This window comes from Pogoniulus pusillus, chromosome 8 (assembly GCF_015220805.1).
Source record: "Pogoniulus pusillus isolate bPogPus1 chromosome 8, bPogPus1.pri, whole genome shotgun sequence".
In the NCBI taxonomy this organism is placed as follows: Eukaryota; Metazoa; Chordata; class Aves; order Piciformes; family Lybiidae; genus Pogoniulus; species Pogoniulus pusillus.
The window spans coordinates 31,031,294-31,049,411 of NC_087271.1; the positions used below are offsets into that span (position 1 = coordinate 31,031,294).

Genomic DNA, 18,118 nt, shown 5'->3' on the forward strand with positions numbered 1-18,118 from the left:
CAGCACTGATCCTTGGGGGACACTGCTAGTGACAGCCGCCAGCTGGATGTGGCACCATTCACCACCACTCTCTGGGATCATCTAGTCCAACCTCCCTGCCAGAGCAGGTTCCCCTTGAGCACATAATGGTATTAGTTTTCTATATATTTGGCTAACCCTTACTACCCTTCGAGCAGATAATTTTTTTTAGCTTTTTTTTTTTTTTTCCCCAAAACATTCTGCAGTAAAACCAATCTCTTCCTATTTGTCTAAAAAGTGATAAAAACCATTGGGGGTGGGGGGAAGGTTACTTTGTTTTTAGAGAGGGATAAGCTATTCATAAGACAGTAACATCTCAGCACAGCACTGAAAGGTAGTGGCAGTCTCAAAGCAAAAGGAGCTTCTATATGCTGCAGAGGTAATTCAACTGGTACCCAGAAGAATAGCTGTGCTTCCACCAGGCAGCTCCCCTCCTGACAAGCAAGGCCCTGTGCCATGACAGAGCTGGCTTCAAAGGGAATTGTCTTCCCAGTGGGATCACCCTTAATTGTATGTATCTGTGCCAAAGTTAGCCAGACTAAAAGAAAACAAAGATCTTTCCAAGGGGAGATGCAGCAGAGTGTGCCGCTGCTGCTGCATCACTTCCATCCGCACAGTTCACTTGTTAGAGGCATGGATGAGATGAACTCTGCAGAAGCAGAAACGTTAAGGAACAAGGACAAAGGAGCAATGTCAGGACCCAAAGGGCAGCACTCCTATCTTCTGCCTCATCTGTCTTCCCAGAAAACACAAGGCTATCCTTCCTTGGGACTGGGGTAAGGTTGAGAGGGGTAGGGGGAAGGTGAAGGGGCAGTTGAGAGCCCCTGCTGGGGACTCAGGTTTCTGGGAGGGCTGTTGTGTTTCTGTATTACCTTTTATTTTGTATATTTCTGTACACAACTGTCTATACTGTAAATATCTGCTTGTATATTGTGCCAGCTGTAAATAATAAGCTTCATTCATATTTCCAGAGCTGGCTGAGTCTGGTCTGGGTGATTTCTAAAGTGGGGGGGCAGGGAACACCCAAACCACCACACATAACCAAAATTTGCAACAAGAAAAGTTAAGGATTCTCTGTTATATTACAAGAAAAGAGCAGCTAAGACAAATGGATGTCCACCAGGAAAATAGGGAGGACTGGGAAAGGAGACCTTTTTCTGTTTACAGAAAGTACTCATAGCAAACTTTAAGAATAGACAGATGTTGGCTTACTTTCAGTGGTAAATTATGAAAACAGCCTGAGATTTCCTTGAGAGTGGTTTGTGAATTGGAACCAAAAGCATTAACCTGACTGCACAGTACATCTTGAAAATTAATTACACACCTTGCAGTGTTTCTAGTCATGTTTGAGATTCATGGATGCACCCAGATGATCCTGGCAGGTAGCCAGCACAGAGGTATGGAGAAAGCATATCTTTGAAGCAAGTCTTGTGCACGCCAGGTTCTCAAGCTGTTTTGCTTCAGAGCAAGTAATTTACTATGGCTGTATTTTTGTCCGTCAGACTGATAGCAGAGGTCAGGTTTTAGTAGAGCTCCAATGCACAAAGCATCTGGTAATGAACCACAGCACTTTCTCAGAGCCCTAGTCTTGCATGGTCCACATGCAGTCAGGGAGGAGAATGCTGTACTTGTATTGCCCTTGTGGAAGCTAGGTCCTGAGCTCTGGGCAATGCAGAGGTCTTACGCATGCAAGAAATAAACCAAGACACTGCTTCAGCACCTCCATGCACTGCCTGGACCAGCTGACTACACAAAGGAGAACAGCTAAAATCTAAAATATCACAGCTTGACCTGAAATATTTGGCAATTCTTTGCATTTTCAAATATTTGCAATTCTTTGTATGAAAAATACAATGAAAGTGACCTGTCTAAAGTATTATAAATTAAAATACAAACCAAAAAAAAGCTTAAACTGGCTTAAACCAGCCAAATTTGAAGTGACATTCAAGAATCATAGAATCGTAGAATCAAAAAGGTTGGAAGAGACCTCCAAGATCAGCCAGGCCAACCTAGCACCCAGCCCTAGCCAGTCAGCCAGACCATGGCACCAAGTGCCTCAGCCAGGCTTTGCTTGAACACCTTCAGGGACAGTGACTCCACCACCTCCCTGGGCAGCCCATTCCAATGCCAATCACTCTCTCTGGCAACAACTTCCTCCTAACATCCAGCCTAGACCTCCTCCAGCACAACTTGAGACTGTGTCCCCTTGTTCTGTTGCTGGTTGCCTGGGAGAAGAGACCAACCCCCACCTGGCTACAGCCTCCCTTCAGGTAGTTGTAAACAGCAATGAGGTCACCCCAGAGCCTCCTCTTCTCCAGGCTAAACACCCCCAGCTCCCTCAGCCTGGGAGTATTGCTACCAAATAACAAACTGAAAGCTAAGCTGCCAAATATTTGGGAGTTCTGATTTGAAAACAGCACATCATTTAGACATCATTTTAAGAAAAGGAAAATCATCTGAGACTATAATGAGAAATAAGATATGTTCTCCACATCCCTCAAACAGATATCTGCAAACAGTGACAGGTCCTGAGAAAGTGAAACACAAATAAATGCTGTGTGAAAAACGTTAGCAAAAGATTAAGTACCAACTAATTATTCCTTGCTGACTTGCTGCCTGTTAACCCACTGTCAAGCCAAAACTCTGTTCCAAACTTTTTTGGCCAGTCATTTAATTTCTGGTCCAACATGCATTTTTAGTTTATTTTAAGGCTTTCAGAAGCTCTTGGCAGTACACAGGGTTTGGGGAGCAGGCAACCTTCTCAGCTCTTCCTCCCAACATGACAACCACTATTTTCTTTACCTATCAGTGGTCAGTTTTCTTTGTTTACCTACGTCTGTACAACATCTGTCTCCACTTACTGTATACTCAACCCATTAGTCCCCCAGATTGTAACACTTTGTCTTCTGAAAGGAAAAGTTGTTTGGTATTTTTGGGTCAAGTGCTTTTCTTCCCACCTTCCAGGAGGGAGGACTTGAAAAGTTCACAGCCTTGCTCAAAACGAGGGGAGGAAAAACTTTGCATGGGCTTCAGAAAAAAAAATCTTCTGACCCTCATGGCATTAAAAAAATCCCCAGAAGGAACTAGAGAGTGATGAGAGAATTTGGCTGTTTGTTCAAGACTCCAATCTCTCTTGTTCCATTTTCTATATTCCTCCATACTCAAGACTAGGCTGAAGATAGGAGATTTGGAGTGCAGTCTCTATTTTAACATATAACATATATGCACCACTTGTTTCCCTTTATCATTATGGGGAAAGGAAAGACAAGGAACATTCATCAGCCAGCTCCAACTCAACTGAGAGTAATTAGTCATGAGGTTGCCCATTTCCCAGGTGGTGATGCATCTGCCTCTTCCCTTTCCATCACCCACAGGCCTGGAGCAGGACAGGCCACTCACATGTATGAGTGCTGCCCTTCTCCAATGAGAACTCAGCTATTAGTGAAATCCAGCACAATCCCATCATCACAAAAGCAGATGTTCCCCCACTGAGCTAGATGTGAAAAAAAAATCATTAACCAATCTTACCAGGCAGACAACCGAAGGCAAAGCTACAAAGAGAACAGGGGAAAGCAAAAACCAAATACACTGCAACTGAAGGAAAAAGCATCCCAGAGAATGATGAGAAGGAAAAAGGCTTAGTGAGAAAAACAGTGAGAGGCTGATGAGACATCCCACAGGGCTCCAGCAAAATGTTATCAGGAATGCATCTGTGCTAGTTTGAGCCTAGCTGGAATATTCTGGTGAGAGGAATTAGATTATAGGCTGTGCAAAGGAAACAATGGTGATATTTACTGCACTCATAGGCTTGCTGAGATGTATAAGGACAAGAACACAAATATAAATAACACAGTTGCTCTTTGGGTCTGGCTGCCTGCCCTTCTCTCCCTAACCTGTTGTCTAACTAATCCTTCTGCTTCCTAACCCCCCTGGCCGATTCTCCAAACTCATCTTGAGCACAAGGCAAAGTCTGGGATCAGGTAGAGGGGTGATAAGGAGGAGGAAGGGTGGTTGGGAGCCCTTCCTGGAGACTCTGATTTCTGGGAGGGCTGTTGTGTTTCTCTATTACTTTTTAACTTATATATTTCTGTATATGTTGTAAATATCTGCTTGTATATTGTGCTAGGCTATAAATATAGCTTCATTTATAATTTCCAGCCACTGAGCCTAGTCTGGGTGATTTTTCTTAAGTGTAGGGGGGGTAGGTAGCACCCTAAATCATCACAGCATCTTGTCTTGACCATGCAACCCTACTGTTCATGTTCAGATGAGCATTTGCAGCTAGCATACTTACCAGCTAAGAACGACTTATTCCTTGCTTGACCTGTATGGTAAAGGAACATGGCAGAGAACTGACACTGTCACTTTCCAGGCAGATAAGAAATGACCAAATGGCATGTTAGGCTCCAGCACTTTGGGATGCTAATACTCTCACAGTGGTTTCCAGTGCAAGCTGCAAATCTGGTACAGTTATAACAGCTGGCAGATTAAAAAAGAAACTAAAACCAAGACAACTTTATTTCCTCCCTAACATCTGCATTTGAATGTAAAAACAAATGAATACACAATCTCACTTCTTGCTTTAATGATGCCAGTCTACACTAAGCCTTTATTATATGCAGTGGTTTGCTTGCACAGCCCTAAGTGCAAAGGTAACTCAGCTGTAGCCTGTGCCGTGGGTTTAAGAGAGTCTGCCACCCCCAGGGACACCCACTGGGAGGAAAGACAATCAAAGCCTTTTCACTGCACAAGGCTCCTCTTTTGTGAAGAGCTTGATTAAATATGTAAGCAATTTCATAGACAAAAAATCTGAGTCATTTTCAAAAGGTCATCTTTTCCAAACTGGTTGCTTTAAACTTCTGCTCTCATTATGCTGTAGCTGGTATTTTCTTGAAGCCATTATTAAGGAACTGAATCTAAGGTCACTGGTAACAACAGCCATTTATTATTTACATCTAGTAACAGATTACCAAAATGTCCCACTATACAAAAAAGGCATTCTCACCTTGTTTGGGTACTAGAGCAACACCCACAGCTACACATATTGCAATGAAAAGGACAGTTTTCCTGAAAGAGAAAGAAAGAAAAGAGCATTTGAGGAAACATCTGCAATTTCAGAACTCCAAGGAATTAGAAGCTTGATTCAACATCCAAAGTCACTGGCAGGGTATCACTGACTTCAGCAAGTCCTGGATCAAAGCTATCACATTGTACAACTTTCCACTGATGCTGGGGAGACATTTTACACAAAGATGAAGGATGATGTATACCCTCCCATATAGAATCATAGAATCATGCAGGTTGGAAGAGACCTCCAAGATCATCCAGTGCAACCTATCACCCAGCTCTATCCAGTCAACTAGACCATGGCACTAAGTGCCTCATCCAGGCTTTTCTTGAAGACCTCCAGGGACAGTGCCTCCACCACCTCCCTGGGCAACCCATTCCAATATTTCACACTGGCTTTATTAATAAACTAACTACATCTGCTTTGTATTTTCTTGCAGCAACTTTCAAATACGAATGCTGCTATGTAGTAAATTTCTACCTGGAAAGGGAAAAAAAAAATGAAGTTACTGTAAAGAAACTACAAAATTAATGGCAAGGCCACGCTTGTACAGATAAATTAAAATGTTGTGTTGCATTTTTGTTCTTGCATTATAACATTTTGTTGCATTACAAAACAAAATTAAACAAACAAACAAAAAAACAAAACAAGAAAACCACACATCACATCTTGACTTATGTGCAGATAGAAGAGAAGAAAGACATACTGACAGGTACCATAGGCTTACTGACTGCTGTGAGTATAACACCGTTACAGACTGTGGGGTGGTTTTTTTTTGAGTGAAAGTGTTGACTGTGGGGTGGGGTTTTTTTGAGTGGAAGTGTTGAATGCTAAGCAAATAACACATTTTTACCATGGTTGAAATCAGACTGTCCGCTGGTTTTCACTTGTGATGGTTTGGGTGTTCCCTGCCCCCCCCACACTTAAGAAATACACAGACTGGGCTCAGCCGGCTCTGGGAATATAAATGAAGCTATTTATTTACAGCTGGCACAATACACAAGCAGATATTTACAGTATATACAGTTATAGACAGAAATATACAAGGTAAAAGGTAATACAGAAACACAACTCCCCTCCCAGAAACCTGAGTCCCCAGGAGGGGCTCTCAACCACCCCTGCACCTTCCCCCTGCCCCTCTCAACCTTACCCCAGTCCTAAGGAAGAACAGAGGTTCGGCCAAAAGGTTAAGAAGCAAAGTGGGTTAGGCCAAACAGAAGGTGAGGTTAGGGAGATGCAGCTCAGTCAGCAGCCCAAGGCAGAGAGAGAGACAAAATGGCAAGAGTGTTATCTAATGGTTTTGTTTCTTCTTTCAGCAAGACTCTGAGGGGAGTAGACTTCACCACTGTTTTCCTTTCACAGCCTATAACCTACTTCTCACCGAAACATTCTAGCCAGCTTCAAACTAGCACATCACTCAAGATTCATATTAGCCTGATTAGCATCTAACCATGCTCTTACTAGTGACAGAATCTTTTCATAAATAAGAAATCAATTTTCTCTTAATGTTGGACACCCAGGCACAGAAACACAGCTGTACACAGCAATCGTACCAACCTATATCTATTTAGTTCCAAGAAGAAATACCTCTAAAATAACAGAGTTAGTTCTGGTACTAACAACTCACACTGAAGTCTCAGCTCAACCCTCTTGCTCATTAACATAGGTAACCTCATAGATCCTTCATAATAGTAAACATTATATTGACAAAAACTGTTTGCTGGACCATCCCAGAGAGCTCTTGATTATGTGGAATAGAGAGTATCTGAAAGTACCACAGCTGCAACTGAACACCTGTAACTTCATGTGATTTAAGCTTGCCAGCTAAGCAGTCAGCATTGCACAGAAAAAAAAAAGTGCAGGAGGAAAACCTTAGGACTTCATACAGGAACATATGGTTCAATCAGCAATGACAGACAAGTGCTTTTATGGCCAGTTTGCTTTCAGCTCAGAGAATGAAGTATGCATAAACCACATATTAGTCATGCTACGATGGCAAGAAATCACACTATGATTTAAATATTTATCTATATACATGTATACACACAGAGATGTAACTGTATTTTGTTACAAACCTTAATATTCCTTTCCAGAGTTTGTGACTCAAATATTCCAGAAACATCCAAGTGCATGAAAATTAAATTCATAGAATCATAGAATCAACCAGGTTGGAAGAGACCTCCAAGATCATCCAGTCCAACCTAGCACCCAGCCCTATCCAGTCAACTAGACCATGGCACTAAGTGCCTCAGCCAGGCTTTTCTTGAAGACCCCCAGGGACGGTGCCTCCACCACCTCCCTGGGCAGCCCATTCCAATGCCAATCACTCTCTCTGTGAAGAACTTCTTCCTAATATCCAGCCTATACCTACCCTGGCACAACTTGAGACTGTGTCCCCTTGTTCTATTGCTGGTTGCCTGGGAGAAGAGGCCACCCCCCACCTGGCTACAATGCCCCTTCAGGTAGTTGTAGACAGTAATAAGATCACCCCTGAGCCTCCTCTTCTCCAAAGGTCTGGTTTTACCGATTTACTCAGTGAAATAAAGGGAGAAGCATCAGAACTCCGTGAGCTAGCAGAGGATGGGTTTGATGATTTGCTCTCCATCCACTTAAGGCAGTTTTACTGTGGGACTTGTTTTCAAACCAAGTTCCTCTTAGAGGAACAGAGTACTTGGCAGATGGTATTGATTCTTTTTGGCCTCTCTCCTTAGCCAAGTCCAATCCAGGAATCAGATAGTTTTCAACTGCCCTCTTAGCAAGCCCAGCTCTCCATAAGTACTTGCCAGCCAAAGCCCACTAGCTAAGCTTTCCCCCAGTTCCTGCTACGAGAAAAAAACCACCAGTGGCAAGTGCTATGAGGAGAAAGGCAGCTTTACAGGCCCATTCTTTACAGGTGTGTTGGTTCAAATGATAATTATAAACTGCACTACTCATCACAACCCATTCTCCTGCTGGCAAATCTCTCAGTTGCCCTTTCTACCTGATCATCAGCCTGGACTCTTCAGACATTGACACACTGATTTTCAGGCAAAAAGCATTTATTTTAAACAGAGTGTGACAGATCTTAAAGAGTCTTCTCCAGCATTATAAAAAACATCTGCTCAGAGTTTTCCTAGTAAATAAATGGGCTGGATTGTGGACAAATTAGGTCTTTTTTTTATGCACCTACATGTGGATTTACATAGTTTGAGAGCTTAAACTTTCACAGCTAGAACAAATTATTTAAAGAATAGCTGTTGGGGAAGGGAAATTAACTGATGTGAGATGTTATTTTCCAAAATCAATATTGCTTACTAATTTTGCTGTTCAGAATTCAAACTACTCCCCACCACTAATCTTATTTCAGTTCTTACACAGTCACGGAAGCATTCTATGGGTAATATCTAGATCTAGTAATAACCAGAAAATATATAAACATTAACTGAACTGGAAGAGAAGATTCTGCAGTCAAATGCCACTTGTGGTCAATATGCTGCTTGCCCACTAGATGGGCTCAAGCTCTTTCTGTTCTATGGCAGAAGGCAATGGAGAGTTACAAAGAGGCATTTAAGCATTTACTCACAGATTATTATTACCCTCATGAGGGCTAGCCACAGTCCAGACAGTGCCCAAATGCTTTCAGGGGACTCTGTCTTGTTGGATGTTGAGGCTTGAATCTTCCTGGCTTCTGAGTAAGGGACACAGACAATCTCTGACCTTGTCTCCTGGCTTCTTCTGGACGATCTGTGTATATGTCCAGGAATTCTAAGCAGGACTTCAGGTGCAGCAGGCAGATGTTGTGCAGTCTCAGCACGATGTCACGCTGGCCACACAGGCTGATCACATGCAGGCATCCAGGGTCTGCTCCTGGTAACTCATGGCAGTGGAGTTTAGCAGGCAAACAATAAGGCAGTGTGCAATAGCAGCAGGGCTGGGCACAGCAAAGAGAGCACAGCAAAGATCAGGGAAGCAAAAAGCAGTGAAGCAAAGGCAGATTGTTCACCTGCATATCAACTTTTATCAATGTGGGCTGAGATGAATTGCCCTTTGGACACAAGAATAGCCAATCAGGATGGCAGTTAGCCAAACCTTACCAGATTAGGCAAAACCACAGGCTTGCTTTTCCCTAATTTGGGAAAAGCAGCACAGGCCTTGCACTAGGCAGGCACAAACTAAGTGTGTGTACCTTGTTTGCCACAGGGCTCTGGGCAGGCCAGACTCAGTGCCTCCAGGTTCTTTTGTGTCTGTTTCCCACACTTGTCTCTCTGGTGGAGGAGAAAACCATGCCTAGGCAAGGCAGGACATGTATAAGCCTATTTTGGGCCTGTCAGGCCTACCACAACAACAGCAAAGCATGCTAATGGCAATATTCTTTTTTTCATTGGTATTGCCACTGTAAAATTGTAAACACATCCTAAGTTTTAGAAGAAAACACACAGGATATTTAAAACACGCATCATTGCTATAGTTCTGATCAGAGAAGGGGTGTGTGGTGGAAACTATTCCTCACTTATCCCAATATGCTTGTAAGGGAACATTTTTTAATTTAACCACTGCAGTCCCCAGCTATTCTTTTCTTGAGGCTTTCTCCTGCTACAGCCATAAATTCCTGCTGCTGCAGCTCTGACACTCCTGCAGAGGACGTAATATTGCCCATTGTCCAAACAGCAGGTCAGCTACTTGCTTCAGTTTTTGGGCTCTAAAGATCAGAATTCAAGTCCATAGCTTGTGTGTCATACAACACATCACCTTTTCTTTCCCCTGAAGTTGGCAAACACGTGGTGAGCAGAGTCACCCACCTCACCAAGGCTGCTGCTCTCCAGAGAGAGGCAGGAGAGGCATAAGCAGAGCCACAGCCTCAGTGCGCTCTTTAAATACCTCAGGAGCACAGGACTCACAGCTACTTGATGGAAGACCTACTCAGACAGCCTTTCAATGTTCAGGAGGTTCTTTCAGTGCACTGATAACTTCTTGATGCAAATGGTGGATGAGTCAACAAGGGGAGGAGTCCTGCTGGATCTCATACTCACTAACAAGGAGGGTCTGGCTGAAGCAGTGAAGGTTGAGGGCAGCCTTGCCTGCAGCAAGCATGACACGGTGGAGTTTAGGATCTTGTGTGGTAGTAACAGAATACCAAGCAGGATCACAACCCTGGACTTAAGCAGGGCCAGCTTTGGACTTTTCAAGCAATTGCTATGGGGAACATTGAAACCAGAGAGGTTGTGGAGTCTCCTTCACAGGAGACATTCAAAACCACCTAGATGTGCTCCTGTGTGACCTGCTCTAGGTGATCCTGCTCTGGCAGGGGAGTTGGACTAGATGAGCGTGTCCAGAGAAGGGTGATGAGGCTGGTGAGAGGCCTTGAGCACAAGCCCTACGAAGAGAGGCTGAGGGAGCTGGGATTGGTTAGCCTGGAGAAGAGGAGGCTCAGGGGTGACCTCATTGCTGTCTACAACTACCTGAGGGGTGGTTGTGGCCAGGAGGGGGTTGCTCTCTTCTCTCAGGTGGCCAGCACCAGAACAAGAGGACACAGCCTCAGGCTGTGCCAGGGGAAATTTAGGCTGGAGGTGAGGAGAAAGTTCTTCCCTGAGAGAGTCATTGGACACTGGAATGGGCTGCCCGGGGAGGTGGTGGAGTCGCCGTCCCTGGGGCTGTTCAAGGCAGGATTGGACGTGGCACTTGGTGCCATGGTCTAGCCTTGAGCTCTGTGGTAAAGGGTTGGACTTGATGATCTATGAGGTCTCTTCCAACCTTGATGATGCTGTGTGTCGTGGAGGGGTTTTCTCTATTCCTCCCCTGTTAGGGGGAGGTGAGAAATTAATTTGAGGCAGTATTAATTTTTTATAAAATTATTTATTAAAATTAATATTTACACATTTGTACCGCCCCCAACCACTATGAAATCCAGGTTCGTTTGCAAGTTTATGAAAACAGCTTGGGATATATTTACAGGGATTGATTATTAAATGGAAATATCAAATTATCAACAACTATAGAGAGAATCATAGAATCAAGCAGGTTGGAAGAGACCTCCAAGATCATCCAGTCCAACCTAGCACCCAGCCCTAACCAATCAACCACACCATAGAATCATAGAATCAAGCAGGTTGGAAGAGACCTCCAAGATCATCCAGTCTAACCTATCACCCTGCCCTATCCAATCAACTAGACCATGGCACTAAGTGCCTCATCCAGTCTATTCTTGAAGACCCCCAGGGAGAAAGATTTAATTAGGCTTAACGTCTCTTAACAACTATACTGTTTGCCCAGTAAGGGCTGTAACTGTGTGTGCTCTGAAGGTAGAGATAACTTATATTACAAAGGAATTAAAGCTTGCTTAGATGCGTTGCCCTCAAGTATTAATTATTAATCACCCTCCTGGGACTCTGTCTCAGCGTGTGCCCAGTATTGGGGTCTTGGTAAAGGCTGGTCTGTCCTGGCTTGCAGGGGAATGATAAGGTTTCCCAGTCTCTGGGTTAAATAGGATTTTCTCTAACCTTCTCTCCTGATGTGGTCTCTGCCTTGGTGCTGCAGCTTCTTCTGGGAGCCGGTGTCCAGGGATGATCAGCTGGCAGGATCAGATGCAGGAGAAGGATCTGTCCGTGCAGCTTCTAACATGGTCTCACAGCTAGCAGGCTGTGTTTGTAGGTTTGCAGACTGAAGGTCTGCTGGGCCTAGATCTTTCCAGACTTACAGGATAGCTGGCAAGCAGGGTCTATGCCGTGCTGCAGGGAGATGATCTCCATAGATAAATGCAAGATAGCAAGCCAGTATGTACGGCTGCTCTAGGCTTAGGCAGGGGGCTCTCTGCTCCCCATATATGCATGAAATGCAGGTGTGCATGCTCTCTGCTTCTCAAAGGGTTCGCAAACAGCTTAACAGTGCCTTGAGATCAATGCATGAAGTCTGTGCCTCAGTAATGCTTGCAAGTGAGTAAGGCCTGATCCTGTGTCTAGGCCATGCAAGCAGGTCAGGGTAGCAGGGTGCTGCTGTGGATCAGAGCTGAGTCTGAGTGCTCTGAGTGCTCCGAACTTCTAAACAGTTTGAACGGTCTGACCACGTGGTGCTCTTTTGCACCCCTCTTTATAAGCTCTGGGCCAAGATTCGTGGCTCATGTGGCCATCTAAGTGACCAATCAGGCTGGCAGTAAGCCAAACCTTACCCCAATAGGCAGTAGATGTTTGCCTGGACTCTCCCAATAGGAGATTACCTGGGCAGACCCCAGGATACACAGACTGTGTGTGTGTGTTACACAATCTGTTTACTGCCTCATGGGTCCTGGTAGAAAAACATGTCCAGGCACGTAGAGGCATAGAGAGGCCTCAGTTTTGGGGCTGCTGCCCCTTCACCACACTGCAATACTGTGTGACCCTTCAAGGTCCCTTTCAGTCCCTAACATTCGGTGATCTTTTGACTAAGGAGAAACTCAATGATAGGAGATAGCTATCTTAGGAAGAAAGCACATGCATTGCACCTTATCAGCTCAAACTGAGGACAAGTCTTCATTGATTTGACTTTCATGGGCAGAAATTGAATTCACAATTTATAAGAGTGTGAGACATTCTAATTAACCCCAAAGCCCAAGTGCTCTAAGAACCCTAGAGCCCAAAACACAATGATGACTCCTCTTAACATCACAACAGCCTCTTCCACAACAGTGGACAAGCTTCATGTCAGGTATCTGCCTCCATCACCTCCCAGCAAATATTGTAGGAAGACAAGAAATGTCAAAATGCTCCCAGGGCTGTAAATTACACAGATGTAACTGCATATACAGAAACACTTAGTGAGAGGTAAAGACAAATGTCTGGACTACGCAGTGCTCTCCAGCTAATGTTAAGAGCAGATGAGTGATCAGCTAAGAGGAAAACACAGGGACCCCAGACAACCACAGGGCTGGAGGTCCTCTAATGTGTGGGAAAAGGTAGTCTTCCTTCTACCTTTTCTCACAAGTAAAACTTGTTTGTAAATCAAATCATGCATAACCTTAAGCAAAGTTGTATGAGGGAGCACTCTGTGGCTGAAGATGGAAAAAAAGTCTGTCTTTCTGAAACAAACTGCTTGTGCAAGCTGTCCCTTTTTTGCTCAGGGTCACACTACTCTTTGCATTTACAGCTTTTAAGCTGCAGAGCATCCAGTTCTCAGTTTCCATTCTCACAATAGCACTGCCACTAAGCCAACAGGCTGTCTGCTGTGTAATGCACATGTGGCCTGATCCACTTTCTGCCATAACTGCAAGGAACAAAGCATGCAGCATGCAAAACCCTAGACAGGATGCCTTAGCTGAGCCCATAGCTCTTAGTTAGACTTGCCCCATTGAGATATAACAGTAGAAAGAAAAGCTCAAAAGCACAGGGCAGGGAAGACTCCAGCTGGCTATTTTTCCACGTTTAGCATCACACGTGAGGCTCTGTGGTGGTTTGGGTGTTCCCTGCCTCCCTACACTTTGGAAATCACCCAGACTAGACTCAGCCAGCTCTGGAAATTGAATGAAGCTTATATTTATAATATATATACAGTTACATACAGAAATATACAAGGTAAAAGGTAATACAGAAACACAACAGCCCTCCCAGAAACCTGAGTCCTCAGGAGGGGCTCCCAACCGCCCTTCCACCTTCTCCCACCCCTCTACCTTACCCCAGACATTGCCTTGCACCCAAGGAAGATTGGAGAGTCAGACAGGAGAGTTAGGGAGCAAGCAGAATAATCAGGTTAGGTTAGAGAGAGGGAAATGCAGCTCAAAGCCCGGACAGAGAGCAACTCCCTTATCTGTGTTTGGATTCTTGCTCTTATACCTCTCAGCAAGCCTATGGGTGAAGTAGACATCACCATTGTTTCCCCTTCACAGCCTGTAATCTAGTTCTTCTCACCAAAACATTCTAGCTAGTTTCAAACTAGCACAGGCTGTTATCCCTTGGCTATGTCCATCCTAGAGTCTAAGTATCTCTTGAGCTTCGTCCTCTCTTCCAACATTTTCTTCCTCTCTCTTACTTTACATGCAACACAAGCTGAGGACAAGTACACAATTAGAAGGCAGCACTATCAAATGTGGTTGAACTATTCTAGCACTTAAAACAGAGCTTATCTTTCTGTTAATCTTCAGCATCCTGTGGCTATTTGCCTCTTCCTACAAGTGGACAGTGACTATCCATGTTTATATTTTTTCCTCTCAGGGTGAGAGATCAAGGAAATCAGTAAGCTTTGAAGCAAATTGATATAAGCAACCATGAACAATTCCAGCCTCTGAAGACTATATACCAACCTACATAGCTCAGGTTTGGTGAGTGCACAGCAGTATCTTCTTCATTCCAGGCTAGTTTTCTAAACCTCCAGTTTAAGGGGAAAATACACTATCTGCTAGAGAGCATCTGCTCCCAGTGTAAGTGACACACATATATTCAACCCTGCACTCATCACTGATAATGGCTTGTACACCAGCACCTGCTCCACATTCATTGCTCCACTGAATCTCCTCTGAGGACTGCTAAGGAGAATGGTCCAGTTTATGTCCATCAAACATGAGGAGAGCTTTGGAAAACGCAATAGCACCCTGTGGAAAGATATTTCCTGGCCATCTAAGACCTCAAGCTATTAAAAACTTTGTCTTTCAAGAACTGGGGGTAAAAAAAAAAGGCAGCTTCCTTTGCTGCTATGATGAAATTAATCCAGCAGGTCCAGCGCTGCTTCACAAGTTTTAAGATACCCACCTTTGACTTGGCTCCCGAGGATATCACAGTATCACAGTATCACAGTATCACCAAGGTTGGAAGAGACCTCACAGATCATCAAGTCCAACCCTTTACCACAGTGCCCAAGGCTAGACCATGGCACCAAGTGCCACATCCAACCTTGCCTTGAACTGCCCCAGGGACGACGACTCCACCACCTCCCCAGGCAGCCCATTCCAGTGCCCAATGACTCTCTCAGTGAAGAACTTTCTCCTCACCTCCAGCCTAAATCTCCCCTGGCGCAGCCTGAGGCTGTGTCCTCTTGTTCTGGAGCTGGCCACCTGAGAGAAGAGAGCAACCTCCTCCTGGCCACAACCACCCTTCAGGTAGTTGTAGACAGCAATAAGGTCACCCCTGAGCCTCCTCTTCTCCAGGCTAAACAACCCCAGCTCCCTAAGCCTCTCCTCGTAGGGCTTGTGATATAACTGCCTCCAAAGCCTCTCCAGGTTTCAGTTGCGTGCCCTTTGGGCACAGATGTCACTATGCATCTAACCAATAAGAGGGAATTTTCTTTGCTGCAAGTTCACAATTTGAAAGTAGGAGGGAAAGGTAGAGACACAAGATAAGGTGAGAGTTAGAGGATCAAAAAACTTAATTGCTCTCTTCTTTTGGAGAACAGTCGATTAAGAGGAGTCCTGCTGCAGTGCTGTGGTGCAGAGAAAGGAACTCTCTGTCTGGTGGCTTGCACACACTCTAGACAGCATTTGGCTTAAAATGAGAAACTACTATGTCCAGAAGAACAGTCAACTCCACTAGCATTTCTGAAAGGAGACATTTTAACAAAAGAGAGGTGACTGTAAAACTGTTTTATGAGTACATTCCAGATTTCTTACACTAGCTCTCTTGCCTAAAGAGCCTGCAATAAGCATTTTCCTCTGTATGAAAGCAGAAGTATGAAGCTCAAATTCCAATGCTATTAATTTCATAGATTGACACTTTGTAGATCACTCTTCAAACACTCTACAATGCAGTGATCACAAGTGACAAAGGCAACAAGGCTGTTCATGTTTTAAAATTAAACAATCCATTAACAAATGTGGTGAAAGATGTAGGAGTCATACAACTGCAAGAATTTCGTTCATTTCACCTGCATCCCTACACAGGTAGCAGGTTTGACCTAATGACATTTCCACAATAACGTTGCATGGGATTGACTGGTTTGATACAGACTGATCTTCCTACAAAGAATTTCTGGTTCAACACAAGGGAGCAATCATGTGGCTTTCTTTCAGACTGAGCAGATTAAGTAAACATGACAAAAGCATACTGAAATATTCTGAACCTATCTCCAGTTTTGAATGCGAGTAAAACACATCTCTGACACTGTGATACTTCACTGCAATTCAATTTATGTTTCTATATCAGCAATATCCCTTTAGAGATACCAGATAAAACCGTGTTTTAAATTGCAGTCAGACGATTCCTGAAACCCCACAGGCACCACCGCCGAACACACGCATCTCCTGCAAAGGCCACCTTCAGGCAGCCACGTAACTGCTCATGAGCGCACCCAGATTACACACCAGGCACACTTCCACGGCGTAATCCTCGCTACAACACATGACAAATTATCTCTGTCCAACTCAGAGATCTCGGTATACTTAAACCACAGCCAGAAGCACTTCACAAAAAAGAGACACGCAGAGGTCAGAAGTGTAATATCATCATAGCTATCACAAAGTCCGGTATCATTTTGCTTAGTCTGTTTTTAGGCAAATTACAGAGGAGAGCGGAGCTCTATCATTGCGCTGCAAATGACAACGCTTTAGAGATGCCCGAGTTTACTGCAGAAGCACGTAAATACGGGAAACCTCACCTGCCCATCTCTGGTATTAGGGGAGTAACCTCAGCTCCTAAAGGCAAATTCGACAGGTTTGGTTTGTTTGCTGTGTGCCGAATGGCGGACGAGCAGTCGCAGTACTTGTGGGCGCAGAGCCACATTCTCCCCAAGATGCCTATTCCCACCTCAGAGAGCAGGGTGCGTCAGCTCTCAGTCGGGCTCCTCTGCTCCCCAGGGGTCCACAGGCCCGCGGAAACCCTTCCCGGGCTAGCTCCCCAGGGTCAGGCTACCTGACGGGCGCAGGGTTGGGCGGTAAAAGAACGGCACCAGAGTGCTGGACGGGACAGGGAACACCAAGGAAAGCATGACGGAAAAAGAAAGGCAAGAGAGAGAGCGCTGTGGGCAGACGTACAGCCGAGCGCGCTGTCCGAAAAGCCCCTCCGCAGCCCTCATCGCTCCTTCGAGAGCACCTGGGACAGCCGATCGGGGACCGTCGTCCACTGTCCCCAGGAGGAAAGCTGAACTACAACCCCCCTCCTCCTGCCCGGTCCCGCAGCCTCGCCCCGCGGCGGGTGGCGGTGCGTTACGCCGCGTCGCCGCCAGCCGGGCGAGCGGGGTCCGCCGTCACGCAGCCCCAGCTCCCGCTTACGTTTGTGCTGCGGGAGAGATGCGTCCTCGCCTTGTCCTCTCGGCTCCCAAATGCATTTGTATGCATTTGCTCGGGCAGCGGAGATCCGAGGGAAAGCCGGAGTCGAGCGCCGCGCCGCCGCAGGGTCAGCTCCTGTCCATGAAACCCCGCCGGCCCTGGTCTCCGCCGAGCTGCGCGCAAGCCCGAGGGCGGCCCGCATGCGGCCCGCGGGGGTGGGCGGGGGGTGGGCCGGCCAGGGGTGCGCCAGGGGCTGGGTGGCGGGGGAGCCCCGCGGCTGCCCGCGGAGTCCGGCGGCGGAGCGGCGCTGCAGCCGCCTGCCCCGGCACCGGCGGTCCTCCCCGCCTGCCGCGGTGTTAAATTTCAGCGCTGGCTGCTTGGCGATTACATCAGCAAACGCGGCCCCCGGGGTGGGCTGGACCCCGGCCGGGCATGGTGAGCGCAGCTCCGCGCAGGTCGCCCTGAGCACGGATCCGAGGCAGGCGGCGGACCCACGGGCAAGCCCGGCGCCGTCTGCCCCAGGTGAGGCGGGACCGGGCAGGAAAAGCGGTGCGGCCGCCCCAGGTGCGGCGGACAGCGCCGGTAGCAGTGGGGAAGTAGGGAGAGGGCAGGCAGGTGATGCTGTTCAGTACATTCGAGGGGTGAGAAGCGTCTTAGGCTCCCGCTGTGCTTCAGCTGGGAAGGCTAGGCAGGAAGCTGCGAGTTAAGATGCAGCGACAGAGGCAAGGGGGAAGGGAGAAAATGAAACGGAATAAAGAGAAAAGTTTCGTATCTCGAGTATAAATGGAGGAGGGTCTAGCGCTCCTCTGGAAGACGTCTGAAGAAGCATATACAATTTTGTAGCACTGCAATGCCAAAAGAACTATGACACCCTTCACTGCTTCCTTCCTAAAGCG

The 18,118-nt window shown here is 46.0% G+C and overlaps 1 protein-coding gene across 1 annotated transcript in view; it reads right to left on the minus strand.

The window, feature by feature from the left end:
* The window catches only part of COL24A1 (collagen type XXIV alpha 1 chain), a 162,682-nt gene extending 144,759 nt beyond the window's left edge, over positions 1-17,923 (minus strand). Inside the window, exons 1-2 of the mRNA XM_064147936.1 lie at positions 17,226-17,923; positions 5,024-5,085 (exon numbers count right to left, since the gene is read on the minus strand). Of these exons, the coding sequence (XP_064004006.1) occupies positions 5,024-5,085; positions 17,226-17,281 (118 nt within the window). The 5' untranslated portion in view covers positions 17,282-17,923. The remainder of the gene's footprint in view (positions 1-5,023; positions 5,086-17,225) is intronic.
* Between the last annotated feature and the right edge of the window lie 195 nt (positions 17,924-18,118).